Genomic DNA, 14,019 nt, shown 5'->3' with positions numbered 1-14,019 from the left:
TGCTCTTTTTTGGCAGAATACAGAATGCCTTGCAAAGCAACTTTGTATCTGCTATCACATCTGAATAAGCACTGCATGGAGTAGCACTTTCGGACCTTTGAGATCCTTTATTATTTGTTTTTCAGTTTAATTCAATTCAAGGCTGGCAAGAAACTTCCTTCCCACTAAATACTCCACTTTTCTTTCTCCCTCAGTCTCTCTCACTCTCCCTATCTATCTATCTTACTTCCCAGAAAAGCTCCAAATATGATTCAATTTGTTTCATCATCAAATTTTGAGCAATTCTTTATTTCAAGGTCACTGTAGCGTGATTGTGGCATGATTTCATATGAGGAATATGGGCCAGTTTCATAAAGTTTATGACCTGGCTGAGACTTATCGCCAAGCCTGCTGAAATAAACAACAAGCCAACGTCTGATAAAACCACAGCCGCTGCTATGTTCTGTTGGTCTTGGGTGTTTTGCAGCTTTGTGTATAGGATTACATGGCTCTGTTTTTTGTCTCTATTTGAGAGGTTTGAGAGTGTAAGCTTGGGTTAATGACACTTTTGCTTACAGCTAAGTAGACACAGAATTATGAGAAGCTGCCAGAGTCAGTCTTGATGCTTGTGTTTCCTTTAATGGATTCAAACGAAACAAAAAGCTTTTTATATTAAATAAACTAGTTGAAATGTGTTTGTTGCATTGGATCAACTGCTGCTTTCATTGATGCTATTCAGTCTATTCAGACTATACTATTTTAGAATTGTTTATTTCTACTCTTTTATGCAATGCCTTGATTTTTTATGCTGCTGCAACAAACAAAAACTTTTCCCAATTTGGGATCAATAAAGTACATATTTTGTTATCTTATTAACAATCCTTCCTTCAAAGGGAATATTTCACTAAAACACGGATAAGAAAAATGGTCAAACTTTGTTTTCCTTGATTCCTCTTTTGGCAACACAGATGAGAAGTTGGTTTTATGTATCAAATTCCCATCGTCAAAGCCGTTCACATCCTCTTTGCTGACATTTGCAACCCTAAGGGCTCAGTTGCCAAGCAGGTCATAGTATACTTCAAATCACTTCCAGACGCTCATTTTCACAGATGCAAATGGAAAACAGAAGGCCCCCCACCCCCGACTTCCCAGAGAAATGACTATAACGAACCTACTTGTTCCTTACAGTGGAGATGTAACGTTTTATTGGTATAAGCAGCAGTAATTTGGAAACAAACATATATGAATTCCATTTTCAAAAGATTATTATGAATTGCTCCGATGAATAGTGGTAAAAGAAACAATTGTACAGATATCGCCCTTTCTTCACAAGTGTGCAAACACTCCGAATAAAGAAGTGCAAGTAATTATACACACAGCACACAAACACACATGCTATCACACAGTCAAACACACACAGGTTTACATCTTCACATATCAAATAGTATACGGTGGTGCAGTTTTTGGTAGCTAATATGATTTCAAAATATAAAGAATAGTGTGAGGAAATAAACATACTAACTTTATTTGGTAGAGTCAGACCAGAAGATAGATACCACTCTCACTCTCTCTGTTTGTTAAATATGAAGATAGTCTAAGTTTAGCCTGCAGCCGGATAGCTTAGCATAGTTTAGCTTAGCATAAAGACTGGAAAAGGGAAACAGCTAAAAAGAAATAACAAACATGAAATACTGTTGTTTAATGAGCTTAAGAGGTGCTTGCAGGCATATTTTGTTAACATTGGAGGGAGCCAACCTATCTGTTAACCTAATTTGCAGTCTTTATGCTAACCTAAGCTAAGCTAATTAAAGATTAGCTTATTTAGAACCAAGCTATTGTGCAGACTTTGGAGGATGGCCTTCTCATCTAACCCTTACAAAGTAAATATAACCCTTTAAAAAAATGAAAACCTATTCCTTTTTGATTTAGAGCGATTACCACCACTATTTAAACTAATTTGCCTATGTCATTACACAGGTAATGTTGTCTGAGTAAAATACTGCAATATAACACTTTATAAAAGTGGACACTATACATATATTTTCCATTGGTTACAAGCATAAAAGACACAATTGTTGTTGATTATATCTGGTAAAGTTCACAGTGTTATGAAAAAAGCTAATCCCTGTCCATTTTTGGTGATAATAATGAATTTTCTCATATTTATCATTTGCTTGACTTGACTTCGGCTATAAATTACAGTTCAGTTGTACCTTATCCACCTACAACTCTGTACTTCATTATGTGCCAGTGTACTTTGGCTTACTCTGACATTGGATTCTGTGATTCTGTTGTGATATCTACATTTTTTGGATTACTGACAAAACGTTTGGTGGTCTGTGGACTATGGTTACATTTAAGGGTTGCATATTTATGTTCATAAGACATTTTCTTTCTTTGCCAGACAAAACAAATAACATTTTGTTAAGCAATTAGAAGCGATATCTACTTATTATACCACAAAGTAGCTTAATGAATGATGAGTGTGAGTATGAGAGTGTGCAACCGTTTGCATGATAAATGGAAAATGAATTGTTGTTCAAGTTAGTTATAGTTTTCCTGTTTTCCATCGTTACTGAGAATTGAACTCCTGGGGACCGCACATACTCATCTCCCATCATTCCCTCTGACAGCGAGCCGTCTGCTTGTTCCTTCCTGTAGCCTTGTGCATCCTTCCCAGTAGTGCTGCCCTTTACAGGAATAGCATGTTCGGCTTTTATTCAGAGTAATTTATAGTCACCGTTCAGCTGCATCCTGTTAAAGAGTTCTCCTCCTCTTCATCTAGCTCTTCTCTCACGCTACAGCATCACTGTCCGTGGGTGTGGGAATATAAGGAGTCTGTTTAAGGAAGTTTAGCCCGCTGAGATGCTTGGGACACTTCAGAGCATTGTGTGCAAGAGTCCATTGTTTGTTCCTTTAATCTCCAGTTGCTAATCCTTCCCTGCCAGGCTTATTTGTTGCTTTAGTGGTCCTACGGATGTTTATTTATTGTCTGACAAAGTAAATGTATATATATATATATATATATATATATCAGGATGTGTATTTGGTGTATTTTAAAAGCTTCTGGATACATGGAGGGGCTTAGGGAAAATAATCCTCAGGTGAGAGATCAATCGCTGTCTTTCCTCATGCTGCGATCAGTGTGGATGTTGTTGGGCTCGGGGCTTTTACACTGGATACTGGTGCCATTCATGGGTCCGGTGCTGCTCAGCTGGTTGTCAGAGTAACACCAGCAGCACAGGCATGACTGGAAGAACATGGGAAGAGAAAGACAACTTTTAAAGGAATAGTTCCACATATAATTAAGATACCCCTCTCATATTTCTCCATAATAATGTTTAGCAAAATTAAAGGAACCAGTAAATAGCTTAGCATATAACTTGAGGTCAGTTAAAAGCTAGACTAGCATAGTCTAATTTTATGCTGACAAATTATTCTATCATGAAGAATATGTTTAATTGTTGCAAAAGCCTTTATGCCAATATATTTTTAGACTTCTTGGCTAGTATATCCTCCAATTTCCAGTTGTTGTGCTAAGCTAACTGGCTGATCGACGTAGCTTCATATATAGCATTCATATTTTACCTAGAAGTTTTTCTACATGTGCGGCTTTACTGTTCTTTGCTCCCATACCTCCCTCCTACAAATCCTTGCAAACGTGCAAACGTGAGACATGGTTTATCTCCAGCGCTGGTACATTTGACAGAAATGTGCATGTGTGTGTGACCTCAGCCCCAGAATTGAATACATAAATCCCAAGGCTGCTTTTACATGTTGCTTATGGAATGTCCTCACCATCATAGCCTCTGTGTCATGTACAAAAGGCTTGCATTCACGGTTTGCTTTACTCACCAGGCAAAATCTGAATTGCATGTGTGTGTTTGTCTGTGTCTACGTTTTGTGTGTGTGTGTGTGTGTGTGTGTGTGTGTGTGTGTGTGTGTGTGTGTGTGTGTGTGTGTGTGTGTGTGTGTGTGTGTGTGTGTGTGTGTGTGTGTGTGTGTGTGTGTGTGTGTGTGTGTGTGTGTGTGTGTGTGTGTGTGTGTGTTTGTGAGATAGATAGATACAAAGTTTATCGTTTAGGTGTGTTATGCATTAATATCCATCTGTTCTAAAAGAGGACCATACCTTGAAACAGTTTTTAAACTTCTTGCTGACAAAATAGAGGATGATAGGGTTTATGCAGGAGTTGATTGTTGCAAGGTTAATGCCAAAGTAATCCAGGACCAACAGGAAACTGAAAAAAAGACAAATATATGATATGATTAGGATTTTATAGGGCACCCTAGAGGCCATTCAAACCTTGCAGCGTAGCATTTATTAGTCAACACACTTCTTGCAGAATCAATTTTGTTCCCGTTTTTTTTTTTTTTTTTCAGGATTCATTAAATACAACTTTTTGTATCACAACAATGCTATGTCTTGTACATTTGAATACTTTGTTTCCTATAGAACTTCAGGTTACTTCTGTTTAACTAACCTGAGCAGCTCACAGCGCGATTTGTCATGCTGGTGGTAAACCATCTTCTTAATGATCCTGCTGAGGTGCAGTGGGAACCAGCAGAGGGCAAAGATAAGGACGAGGCAGAAGACAGCTTTGGCCACCTCCCTTCTCTGTAGAGAGAAACAACACACTTTATCCCACCATTAGAGAGGAGATGACGAAGTTTGTGCTAAAGAGGGTTAGAGGTTAGAATTGTATAATAAACACTGCCGACTGAGCCAATGTGGATCATTTTACAACCTAAAAGAATTGCATTATATAACGTCACATTGCAAATGCCTTTACTTTATTGAACACATCATACATGTTAATTGGAGTCATCAACTTGTTAATATCATTTAGAAGTACTGTCCGACCTGTTTGAGGTGCTCACTGAGGGCTATCCGAAGGCTGCCGTTCCTGCGGTTGAGCATCTCGCAGGTCATCAGAGTGTAAAACACAGCAGTGCAGATCAGTGGCACACAGAAGTAGAAGCCAAACAGCCACCAGTCTTTTGCCTCCGTATAGAACTACAGGGAAACAACCACAAATGAAACAGTAGTTGACGTTAAACTGAAATAAATGATGGAATTACCATGTAACCTGTCTGCCCATTTAAATAATTCGAATACGTCCTAGGAGGTCACAGAACCTTCTGTTCATTTTCTGTATTTTCCAAGTTTCCTATCATGGTTCCTTTTGCACCTTCATGTATCAGCAGAGGGAGGATCGCTTTCAAACCTTTGGCAGCTGCTTTAGATGTAGGCGTTGAATGTCCAAATGAGACATCATGTGTGATATTGCGCCTTACAATAGGAGAACCATTCAATAGGAATGAATGCTTTTGTAATTTTGTAATTCAACCTGAACTAGACCTAAACCACCACCAAACCCCTGCACTCCAGTGCCATTACAGTCCTTCACATGTGCATGTAGAGTTAATAAGTCTGAAAACAAACCACTTCTAGCCCCTTTTGGCTCTTTGTGCTCATGATGATTAAATATACCACAATTTCACAACCCTATAAAATTGACTGAACCCTATTACACAATCTTCAAGTAAAAAACAAAACAAGTGTAATTTGTAATCTGCATCAAACTTTGGCATTGGTGAGAAGATCCTGTTAAGCGGGAAACGTGCTATTTCATTGCTATTAAATAATGCTGTTAAATAAAGGCCGGTTTTGTTCCAACCTCAGCATGGTTTCGCTGATATCTGAGAGAGATTACTCCAATTTCCTACATATGGAAAAGATACGTGCATGTGGCTCAGCTTGAGGCCCCAGATTTCAGGTTTCAGTAATTGCACTTGGCCTGCAACCAATTATGCTTCAAGGAGGTGAAAAGGGCCACAATCTCATGGAGAGAGTGACTAGATCAGGGTCATATCTCATGTCCATTCACAGTCTTTTCAGTATTAAACACTGGCTTAACGTTGAAGTTGGGCAAAGTGCTCGTCAAGTATAAGCAAGTTGGTATAACAATTGTTTAGTTTTTATTAACCAAGCAGGAAGTGATGCAGATCATTTATTTGACTGTTGTATTCATGTTCTTTATGTGCCCCTATATCACATCTGGCTGCCATTAAAAACACTTATAGACTTCAAACAACACATGCTTTTAAGACAATGGAGAGATAAAGCTGAACTTTCACTTGAAGTATTCCTAATGCAGGTGGTTTTCCTAACTCAATAATCCAGTAATTTTGTGTCTCTTCATTGCAAAATTCAACCACTCTTTCTTTGAGTACAATGTACAATGTACTGTACAACACATCTTGGCCTTAATATAAGCAAAACATCAGGAGACAAAAACACAACAAAGCAATTTTCTTATCCAAAGATGATAAGCAAAGGGGTCATAGCGTACCCTCATGAAGTCAGTCTTGGGCTTAAGCATGCAAGTGCGTCCGGTTTGGTTCCTATAGCTGAAGCCGACCATGTCGAAAACGATAGCCTCTGGCACTGCAAGAAAGAGCGACAGCAGCCAAATAGTCAAGATCTCCATGACTGTGAGCAGAGGGATGCCCACTCCCTGAACTCTGCTCCAGGAGGCCACCGCCCTGTACCTGTGGAGGGCAGACGCAAAGTGGATAAAACAATATGTTAGGAAGATTAAGTTACTGCAGCGGGGATTATTATAATATAGCACTACTTGGATACAAAATGGAAATCAGACAATAAAAGATATAAGAAATCAGATACCCATTAACCGTCCCACAGTGGAAAAATGAAGGGGACAGTGTAGATAAAGACTAAATAAAAGAGGGAACTGACATATTAAATAAAGAGGCAAGCGCATGTGAATTAAATAAAGTAAAAATAAGTACTTACAGCTTTATAAAGTAAGTGAACATATGAAAGTAATGAAGTTGCGTCCAGTAATACCAGTAGTAAATAGTAGATAGTAAATAATGCACATTTAACACAATTACCATGTTATTACAATGTTTTAATAAAAACACAGCTGTAGTCATTCAGTTGCAAGCAGTCACTGCTTCATCATTAATTAGAAATCAGTAATTCATCATTGTCTTTGTCTCCAACGACTGAACAGAGCTAACAATATTTTTCTTTATGCATGGCAGCACACCAAGCACAACAAACTGCTCCGTCAGCAAATAATATCAAAATGTAAAGAATTAATGAGGAGAGATGATCAATTGTTTATTTTAAATATCTAATATTTATATTTTTGTGAAGCCTCCAAACAGACTGGCCCATGTTGGCAGAGAGGTCTGTGTGTTGGCTCTTGTTTCCCGTGCACTGAATTGCTTGTTTGCTTGTTTGTTTCATTAATGGAAACCACTTGTCGAAATGTTTTAGTAAAATCATGCATCAAGATTTTATGGCAAAAACAATATATTTTTCATGACACATTTGAATTTCTCTGTTGAACAACATGGCGGCATTTATATTTCACTAAGTGGTAATGTATCCACCTTTTTCTCTTCCTACAACATTGAAAAGATACAAAAGAGTCTTTTATCATACAAAAGCACACGCGCAAATACTGAGAAATGCTAAATGTTTCCAGGAAACAAATGGACAGCATCTGCTCTTGAACACAAGTGTACAGCACTGCAGTGTTTTTCTCAGAATAGAAGACATTAAAGAAGTCTTCCTGGTTGAACCTTGATGAGCCTCTTGTCTTTAAAGTTGTGTCTTGTGCATAAAGTGGGATCACACTGAGCTTCAGCACTTCATGATCATCAATTATTCAGCAGGGAATTTCTATTAAAGTAATATTAAAAAAAGGAGTGTCGGTTCACTTCCAATCAAGATAATATTTTCAACATTAGCATTATATATAGGGTACAGTATGAAGTTCAATGCATCAATCATACACTTAATGTTGCATATCAAACTCCATTAAAAAATAAAGAGCATCTTATACTTTTCTTGACTCAAGTTTTCAACGCTGAGGCAACAAATACACAAGGAGAGAGATAAATAGCTTCCCAGTGAGAATACTCAATCTGTATTTCCCTGAGAGCTATCGTCATCCCAGCTAACCAACTATTACCGTCATTAAACAAGACTCATAGAAATACTATCTGCTTTTCAACTGTTAAAAAAAGATCTGGAACATTGCTTTTCTATTAGGTGTCCAGCTGGCTTTACAAGACAGTGTAACTTTAGAGGGAAGTTCCTCCCCCTTTTTATATGTCCCCATGGAGAAAGACAAAAATAAAATCAACATTAGGAGAAAGACAAACAGATCTAATATCCAGTAAGAATTCATTGATCTTCTACATCCTATACTTTAACATTCATGTTTGATCAAACACTGTACGTTAACGCAAGCTCAAAACCTATAACTGTGATGGTATTTTGGGGTCGCTTTTTGGTATACAAAGAGCTGGATTGTGACTTTAAATTCTCAACACTGACCCTCACATGTCAAAAATCTAAGCTCATAAATCAGTGTGCAGTGTGAAAGCACTGACCTGTCCACGCTGAGGGCGCACAGGTTGAGAACGGTGATGCCCACAGAGGCTTTCTGCAGGAAGGGCACCATCTTACACAGACACAGGCCCACATTACTGTCTTCAAAAGGGAATCGAGATGCCAGGAGCTGATGGAGAAAACACATTACCACAATTACCCATGATGAATACTAAAATCACATTTGTAAAGACATGTATTGTTCAACACAGAATTTGTCATGTAATCACCACTTGGTGAAACTATTGTTTAAGTCATCTGAGTCTTTTTGGAACTAATTATTAACCTTTCTTTTGCTTTTGGATTCATACTTTCTTGTCAATATCTATTTAAGGCATTTACAGTATACTGCAGATTGACGCACACGTCATCTTAACGTCTGAGGGAGTTTAGTCTGACACGGACCATATGGAGCTCATCAGCTGATAACACTTTGCGCAACTTCTTCAAAACATTCTCATGCAAACACCTCACCTCTCCAATCTCACTTCCAAACTTTAATAATAATTCATGATGTTGTCACCACTATCTCAGAGCCATTTCCACAACCTCTTATAGTATTACTTCCTTCGGGAAAGTAAGTCAAGGCTATATGAGTTTTCACCTCTGTTTCCATCAATTTGGTATTGGCATTTTTCCTTCAACACGATGCACATTTCCTAAAGCAGAAGCCAAAGGACGAACTCCATGGTGCTTCCTGGCCTCTATTGTTTACTTGTGCTGTTTTAGTTTCCCAGGAGCACAGAAGAGAAGCAGAGAGGAAAGGAGCCCACCAGTGTTTTCAATGTATAAGTAGCTGATTATTTTTAGAAACACTGTCACAGCCCATAAGGAAGTGAACAAGGGGATACAGTACAGTTTCAACATTGTAGACGTGGCTCTTTCTTTGTTTGTGCATGCACTATTCCTGCCGTAAGGTTTTCATTTCCTTTCTGCACATGTGTTGCTCACACTGCAATGTTGCTGTTTGGTTAATTCTAACCAGGTGGGTTTCTTGTTTTTTCGCAAAATGGCCCACAATACATTTGAAGAAGCTGACTGATGACTCCATTATTCTTTATTATTATACAAAGCATGGCACTATTTATTGTTATAAATCTACCTCGGACAGGAGCCCAAGCTTAATTTATCATCATTAAACGCCTCATATTTCAAATCCACAACCCTCAGTCCAAAAAGAAAACCAAAGTGAGTCACCCAGAAACAAAATCTTGAAACCGGTTGCTCTTTCTCTCACTAACTACTAAATGATTTAAAAAAATGTTTTTCTAATACAACACAGTGAATTAAATAACTGGCTGAGAAACATACAACTCCTATTTTTATTTACACTGTCACATAAGTCAACTTTTGTCTTTACTCCATTTTTATTTGGATTTAAGATTAAAGATGGGGTTGTGTTTAAAACTCTACATGTAATTTATCACTTGAGTAACAACACTGGGACTTTAGATAAAGGTCAGTGACTAATGTCCCAGGTCAATACAAGGCCACCGACATGTGTAGCTACAGCCTGATTCTGGTGTTTGTTTAAGACAGCCATATCCCTGCTCCTCTCATCACTAACCTGCCCACACGAGGAAGATAATGGCGTCCAACTGATTACACTTTCCCGTCTATTGGCCCACTCCCTTACACCCCCTTCGACTTCCCCGCATTTTACCCTTTGTAGTATTACACTTTATCTCTGTGTATCCCTTCCATTGTTACTACATTTCATCATATCAACACAGAGGCCTGTCACTCAGAAGCTTGGCTTTGAAAACAATGTCAAGACTGGAATTAAACCCGCACCAACAGAGTGAAACTGTACCTTGTATACTGTCATGGGTATAACGATGATTATGTAGATAAGATCCCCCAGGGCCAGACTTGCAATGAGAGCGTTTGGCCCGTTCCTCATGCACTTGTGCTGGTATATAATCCTCAGAAGGGTGGCATTGCCCACCAGGCCGACCACAAACACTATAATGGAAATGATGGTGTTTATGTACTTAAAATAGCCCTTTATGGAGGTCTCCTGGAGGCACATCGGAGGTCGCATCGGTGTCTTTACGACTGATTCATTTCCAGATCCCACAGCTTGAGCATCAGGCCCCGGGGCCCCCAGGTGGGTGCTGGCCCCTGTGCTGGGGATGACGGTGCTGTAGAAATCCGGAGACTGACGGGTGGAGTGGACAAGGGAGTGTGGGAGAGAACCATTCTCTACCTCAGCTCTGTTTATCTGGCACATTCCTCTGGCTGCCATACAGGCCATTAGCACCAACATACGCACAGCTGGAGTTCCCATTATGGAACACATTCAGCGCTTTGATTCCACTGATTGAAAGACTGTCCCAATATATCCCTGGTGAGAGAAGGAAAACAAAAGCACAAGAGGTTATTTTTCATGGGACACTGTTTCCAGCAACTTTAACGGTTTTGCATGTTGGCTCCACTTAAAATCTAGACAAAGTTGAGTATCAGTCAGTTACAGGAACATTAAACAGCATCAATGTCCTTTCAAAAGCTGTGACGAAGTTTAACAACTCCTTCAAGACTTCAAAAAGGTTTTGCCAAGGGGGTACAGATGGGAGATGCCAGGACTAGTTAGAGTCAGGCAGTTCAGAGTGAGGCATCCTCAGAGCGTATTGGGCATCTTGTTTGCTCTCAGCCGTCCCTGGAAGAGGGAGCTGTCGGTTATGGCTTTGTGTCAACAATACACAGTGCAGCCACACAGTGAAGGTTGTCGTGCTGTTTCACAGTGAGCCCCTTGCATGGGTTTGTAACAGTGATTTCCTCAGTTTTGCATCCCCCTTCTGTTTCTAATTTAGAAGGGTTTAGACGTGTGGTTACAAAACAAAGAGCTTATATTTTAACATGGAGGAAGTGCTGCAGGGCTGATTTTCATTCAATGTTTATCAATCCAAGCATAAATAATCATCTAAATCTGCAAAGCAAGAAACATACTGTAGTAATACCCTGAATTCCTCTGTGAATCCTTTGTTTCTTTTTTTAAGTTATGCCTGTTTAGATATCTTCCCCTTTTTTGCCTCCACATAGGACAGAAACATCAAACGTTCTGGGCAAAATCTGAGTGATTAATTCCACAAAACTCCAAGTAAAGAGCACATAAAGTTTCAAACTGTCAGATTGATGGTGAAGCCCTTTTCATAATGTCACAGCACAGGCAACTCTTATTGCCCAGAGTTGTTCCTGTTCAAAGTCCCAGCTGTCACCAAGAACACAAAGAACTATTTAGCAGCCAGCCCTTCAAGTAGCATCACAGTTTAGCATCAGCATGACACTACTGGGATCTGTGACAGCACGCAAACTGATCCATCCATAAATAATAAACACATTTGGTTTTCACCTACCGCTTCTAAAATGTCTGCCTGGCCCCCTTGGAAACCGTCAGGCAAACTTTCGGCTGAAGCCCCCAGACATCTGTATCACATCACATGAGTAATTAACGCACTATCAAAGCCGCACCGTATCCCACTTGGTTTGAGCAATGCACCCGTCTGCTCTGAGGTGCCTTCACATTATGGCTCAGAGTTTCCTGTGGAGAGTTTGCAGTATGTCTGTGTGTGTGTGTGTGTGTGTGTGTGAGAGGTTGTGTGTACCTCTGCATGTGTGTGTGTGTGTCAGAGAACCAGTGAGACACTTTGACTGGGTGGGATAGTAAATCTCCACCTCCCTTTGGTAACAGACTGGGCCCCCTTTGGAAACACCCCCATATTTCCCCCCCACCAACACCACCACTACTCCCTTTTCTCCTCTCACTAAGAGGCACAGCCCGCTGACAGTCCTCTCCAAGGTACACACACACACACACATACACACACACACACACACACACACACACACACACACACACACACACACACACACACACACACACACACACACACACACACACACACACACACACACACACACACACACACACACACACACACACACACAGGGACAAGGGCATCTGGGAGCTGAACACCCTCCAATCTGCCCCTTTCCTTACATCCCTCCTCCCTTCTCGTTCAATCCCTCCCTGACTCACATTATGTATTGTATACATTACATGCAACTGTTTCCTCACACGAGAGGCAGCAGAGATTAGATTTGAGAGAGGAAGGCACAGGGCAGTGAGTGTCCATGTTGTGATGTTACGTTTCGCTCACTTAAGACGGGAAGTGGGAGCTAACCATCAGCCTTCCTTTACTTTTACAGACTAACTGCTGCAAGGGTGGCCGGTCCACATCATGTTTCCTTGTAAAACTTAGATGCAGTGTTGTAATAAAGCTTTACATTAGCTGTAAAATGTGGATAGCCACTGTGGTGTAAATTATATGCAAGGCGGGAAAAGTGGTTAGATCTAAATGGACATTCAAATAAATGAGTTTGAAAGCTAAAACTATATATTGGTTTTCCTCTGATGCAAAATACAAAACAAACAACACAGACAGACAGCGCTTTGTGAGATAACTGAATGGCTGAAAGAGATAAGACAGTTCAATGTCAGGAGAGAAGAGTGCTCTACATCAGGGGCTATTATGGATTTCAAAATGGACTATTTATCATGATGTACACTGAGAGCAGGAAGAGTGCTATCAAACAAGCTCTGTCTCTCCCACCGCCAAAGAGCTGACACAGCAACTGCTTACAGAGGAATACAACTAATTAAAAATATAAATCAGTACATATCTGTTAAAATGGTAAATGCTCCACTGAATATGTTGAACAAACATAGCATCTTAAATGGGGTCCATTAACAATTGGTAGGTTATCGTTTTGAAATAGATTTTTTGTCAGCTTTGCTTTTAATAAACTTCTATTTATTTTAAATAAAATAGCAATTCTAACTGGGTATATTTAAAAGCTCTTTTAACACAACATTCATTTAAATTTGTATTAAATGCTTACGCTATTTGTACAAACCTATGTTTAGAAATGTGATGATATTAAACTTTATTAACTGATTATAATATTATACATATTAAAGTTCACAGCATTCGTAGGAGTAGATGTACCAGATGTTGCAAAATCCAAAATGTATCTTCAAGTGAACGTTATACGATGAAAGAAAGAGAAATCTAGGTAGAGGTGCACACTCATAAATGCACACACGTAAACAAACACACTGCGATCGACTGTTTCCCAGAGTCCTTCAGTGTCAAAGGGCGTTGAGTCAACATCATCTGAGATGGCTCCATGTGCTTCTAATGATTTATGTCTTCATCTGCTAAGATATTTGTTGATTTCTACATTTTACTGCTGGTGGGAAGCATCATGTTGAAACTTTAGTTCCCCATTAATTTTTACGACCAGTCATCCAAAATAAGTGAACAAATATGTAGTTTGGAAACCCATTAAAAGATGATCTGCTGCTCACAGGATAACATTGTTTGTCCTTGTGTTACAAAGCCACATAATAATAAATAAAGCTGTTACTTCATCTGTTCTGGATATGATTTTGTTATGTTTTCAAACAAAAGCTACTTAGCTAAAGGTCAGACAATGATCGTGGCATTTGAACAAAACACCAATGTTGTCGTCCGTATTTGAAGAGAGCAGATTTCCTTTTCATCCTTGTTGATATAAACCTTTTTTAATCAACTGCACTTGCTATA

General features: G+C 39.3%; 1 protein-coding gene across 1 annotated transcript; it reads right to left on the bottom strand.

The window, feature by feature from the left end:
* Positions 1-1,154: 1,154 nt before the first annotated feature.
* On the bottom strand, positions 1,155-12,025 carry ednraa (endothelin receptor type Aa). Its single transcript, XM_063883869.1, has 8 exons — positions 11,767-12,025; positions 10,224-10,757; positions 8,413-8,540; positions 6,333-6,531; positions 4,841-4,993; positions 4,461-4,594; positions 4,109-4,217; positions 1,155-3,229 (listed from the first exon to the last, which is right to left on the bottom strand). The coding sequence occupies exons 2-8, from the start codon at positions 10,710-10,712 to the stop codon at positions 3,092-3,094; spliced, it is 1,350 nt and encodes a 449-aa protein (XP_063739939.1). The 5' UTR covers positions 10,713-10,757; positions 11,767-12,025; the 3' UTR covers positions 1,155-3,091.
* Between the last annotated feature and the right edge of the window lie 1,994 nt (positions 12,026-14,019).

Source organism: Eleginops maclovinus, chromosome 5 (genome assembly GCF_036324505.1).
Source record: "Eleginops maclovinus isolate JMC-PN-2008 ecotype Puerto Natales chromosome 5, JC_Emac_rtc_rv5, whole genome shotgun sequence".
NCBI lineage: Eukaryota > Metazoa > Chordata > Actinopteri > Perciformes > Eleginopidae > Eleginops > Eleginops maclovinus.
This window is presented reverse-complemented; position numbering and strand designations above follow the sequence as displayed.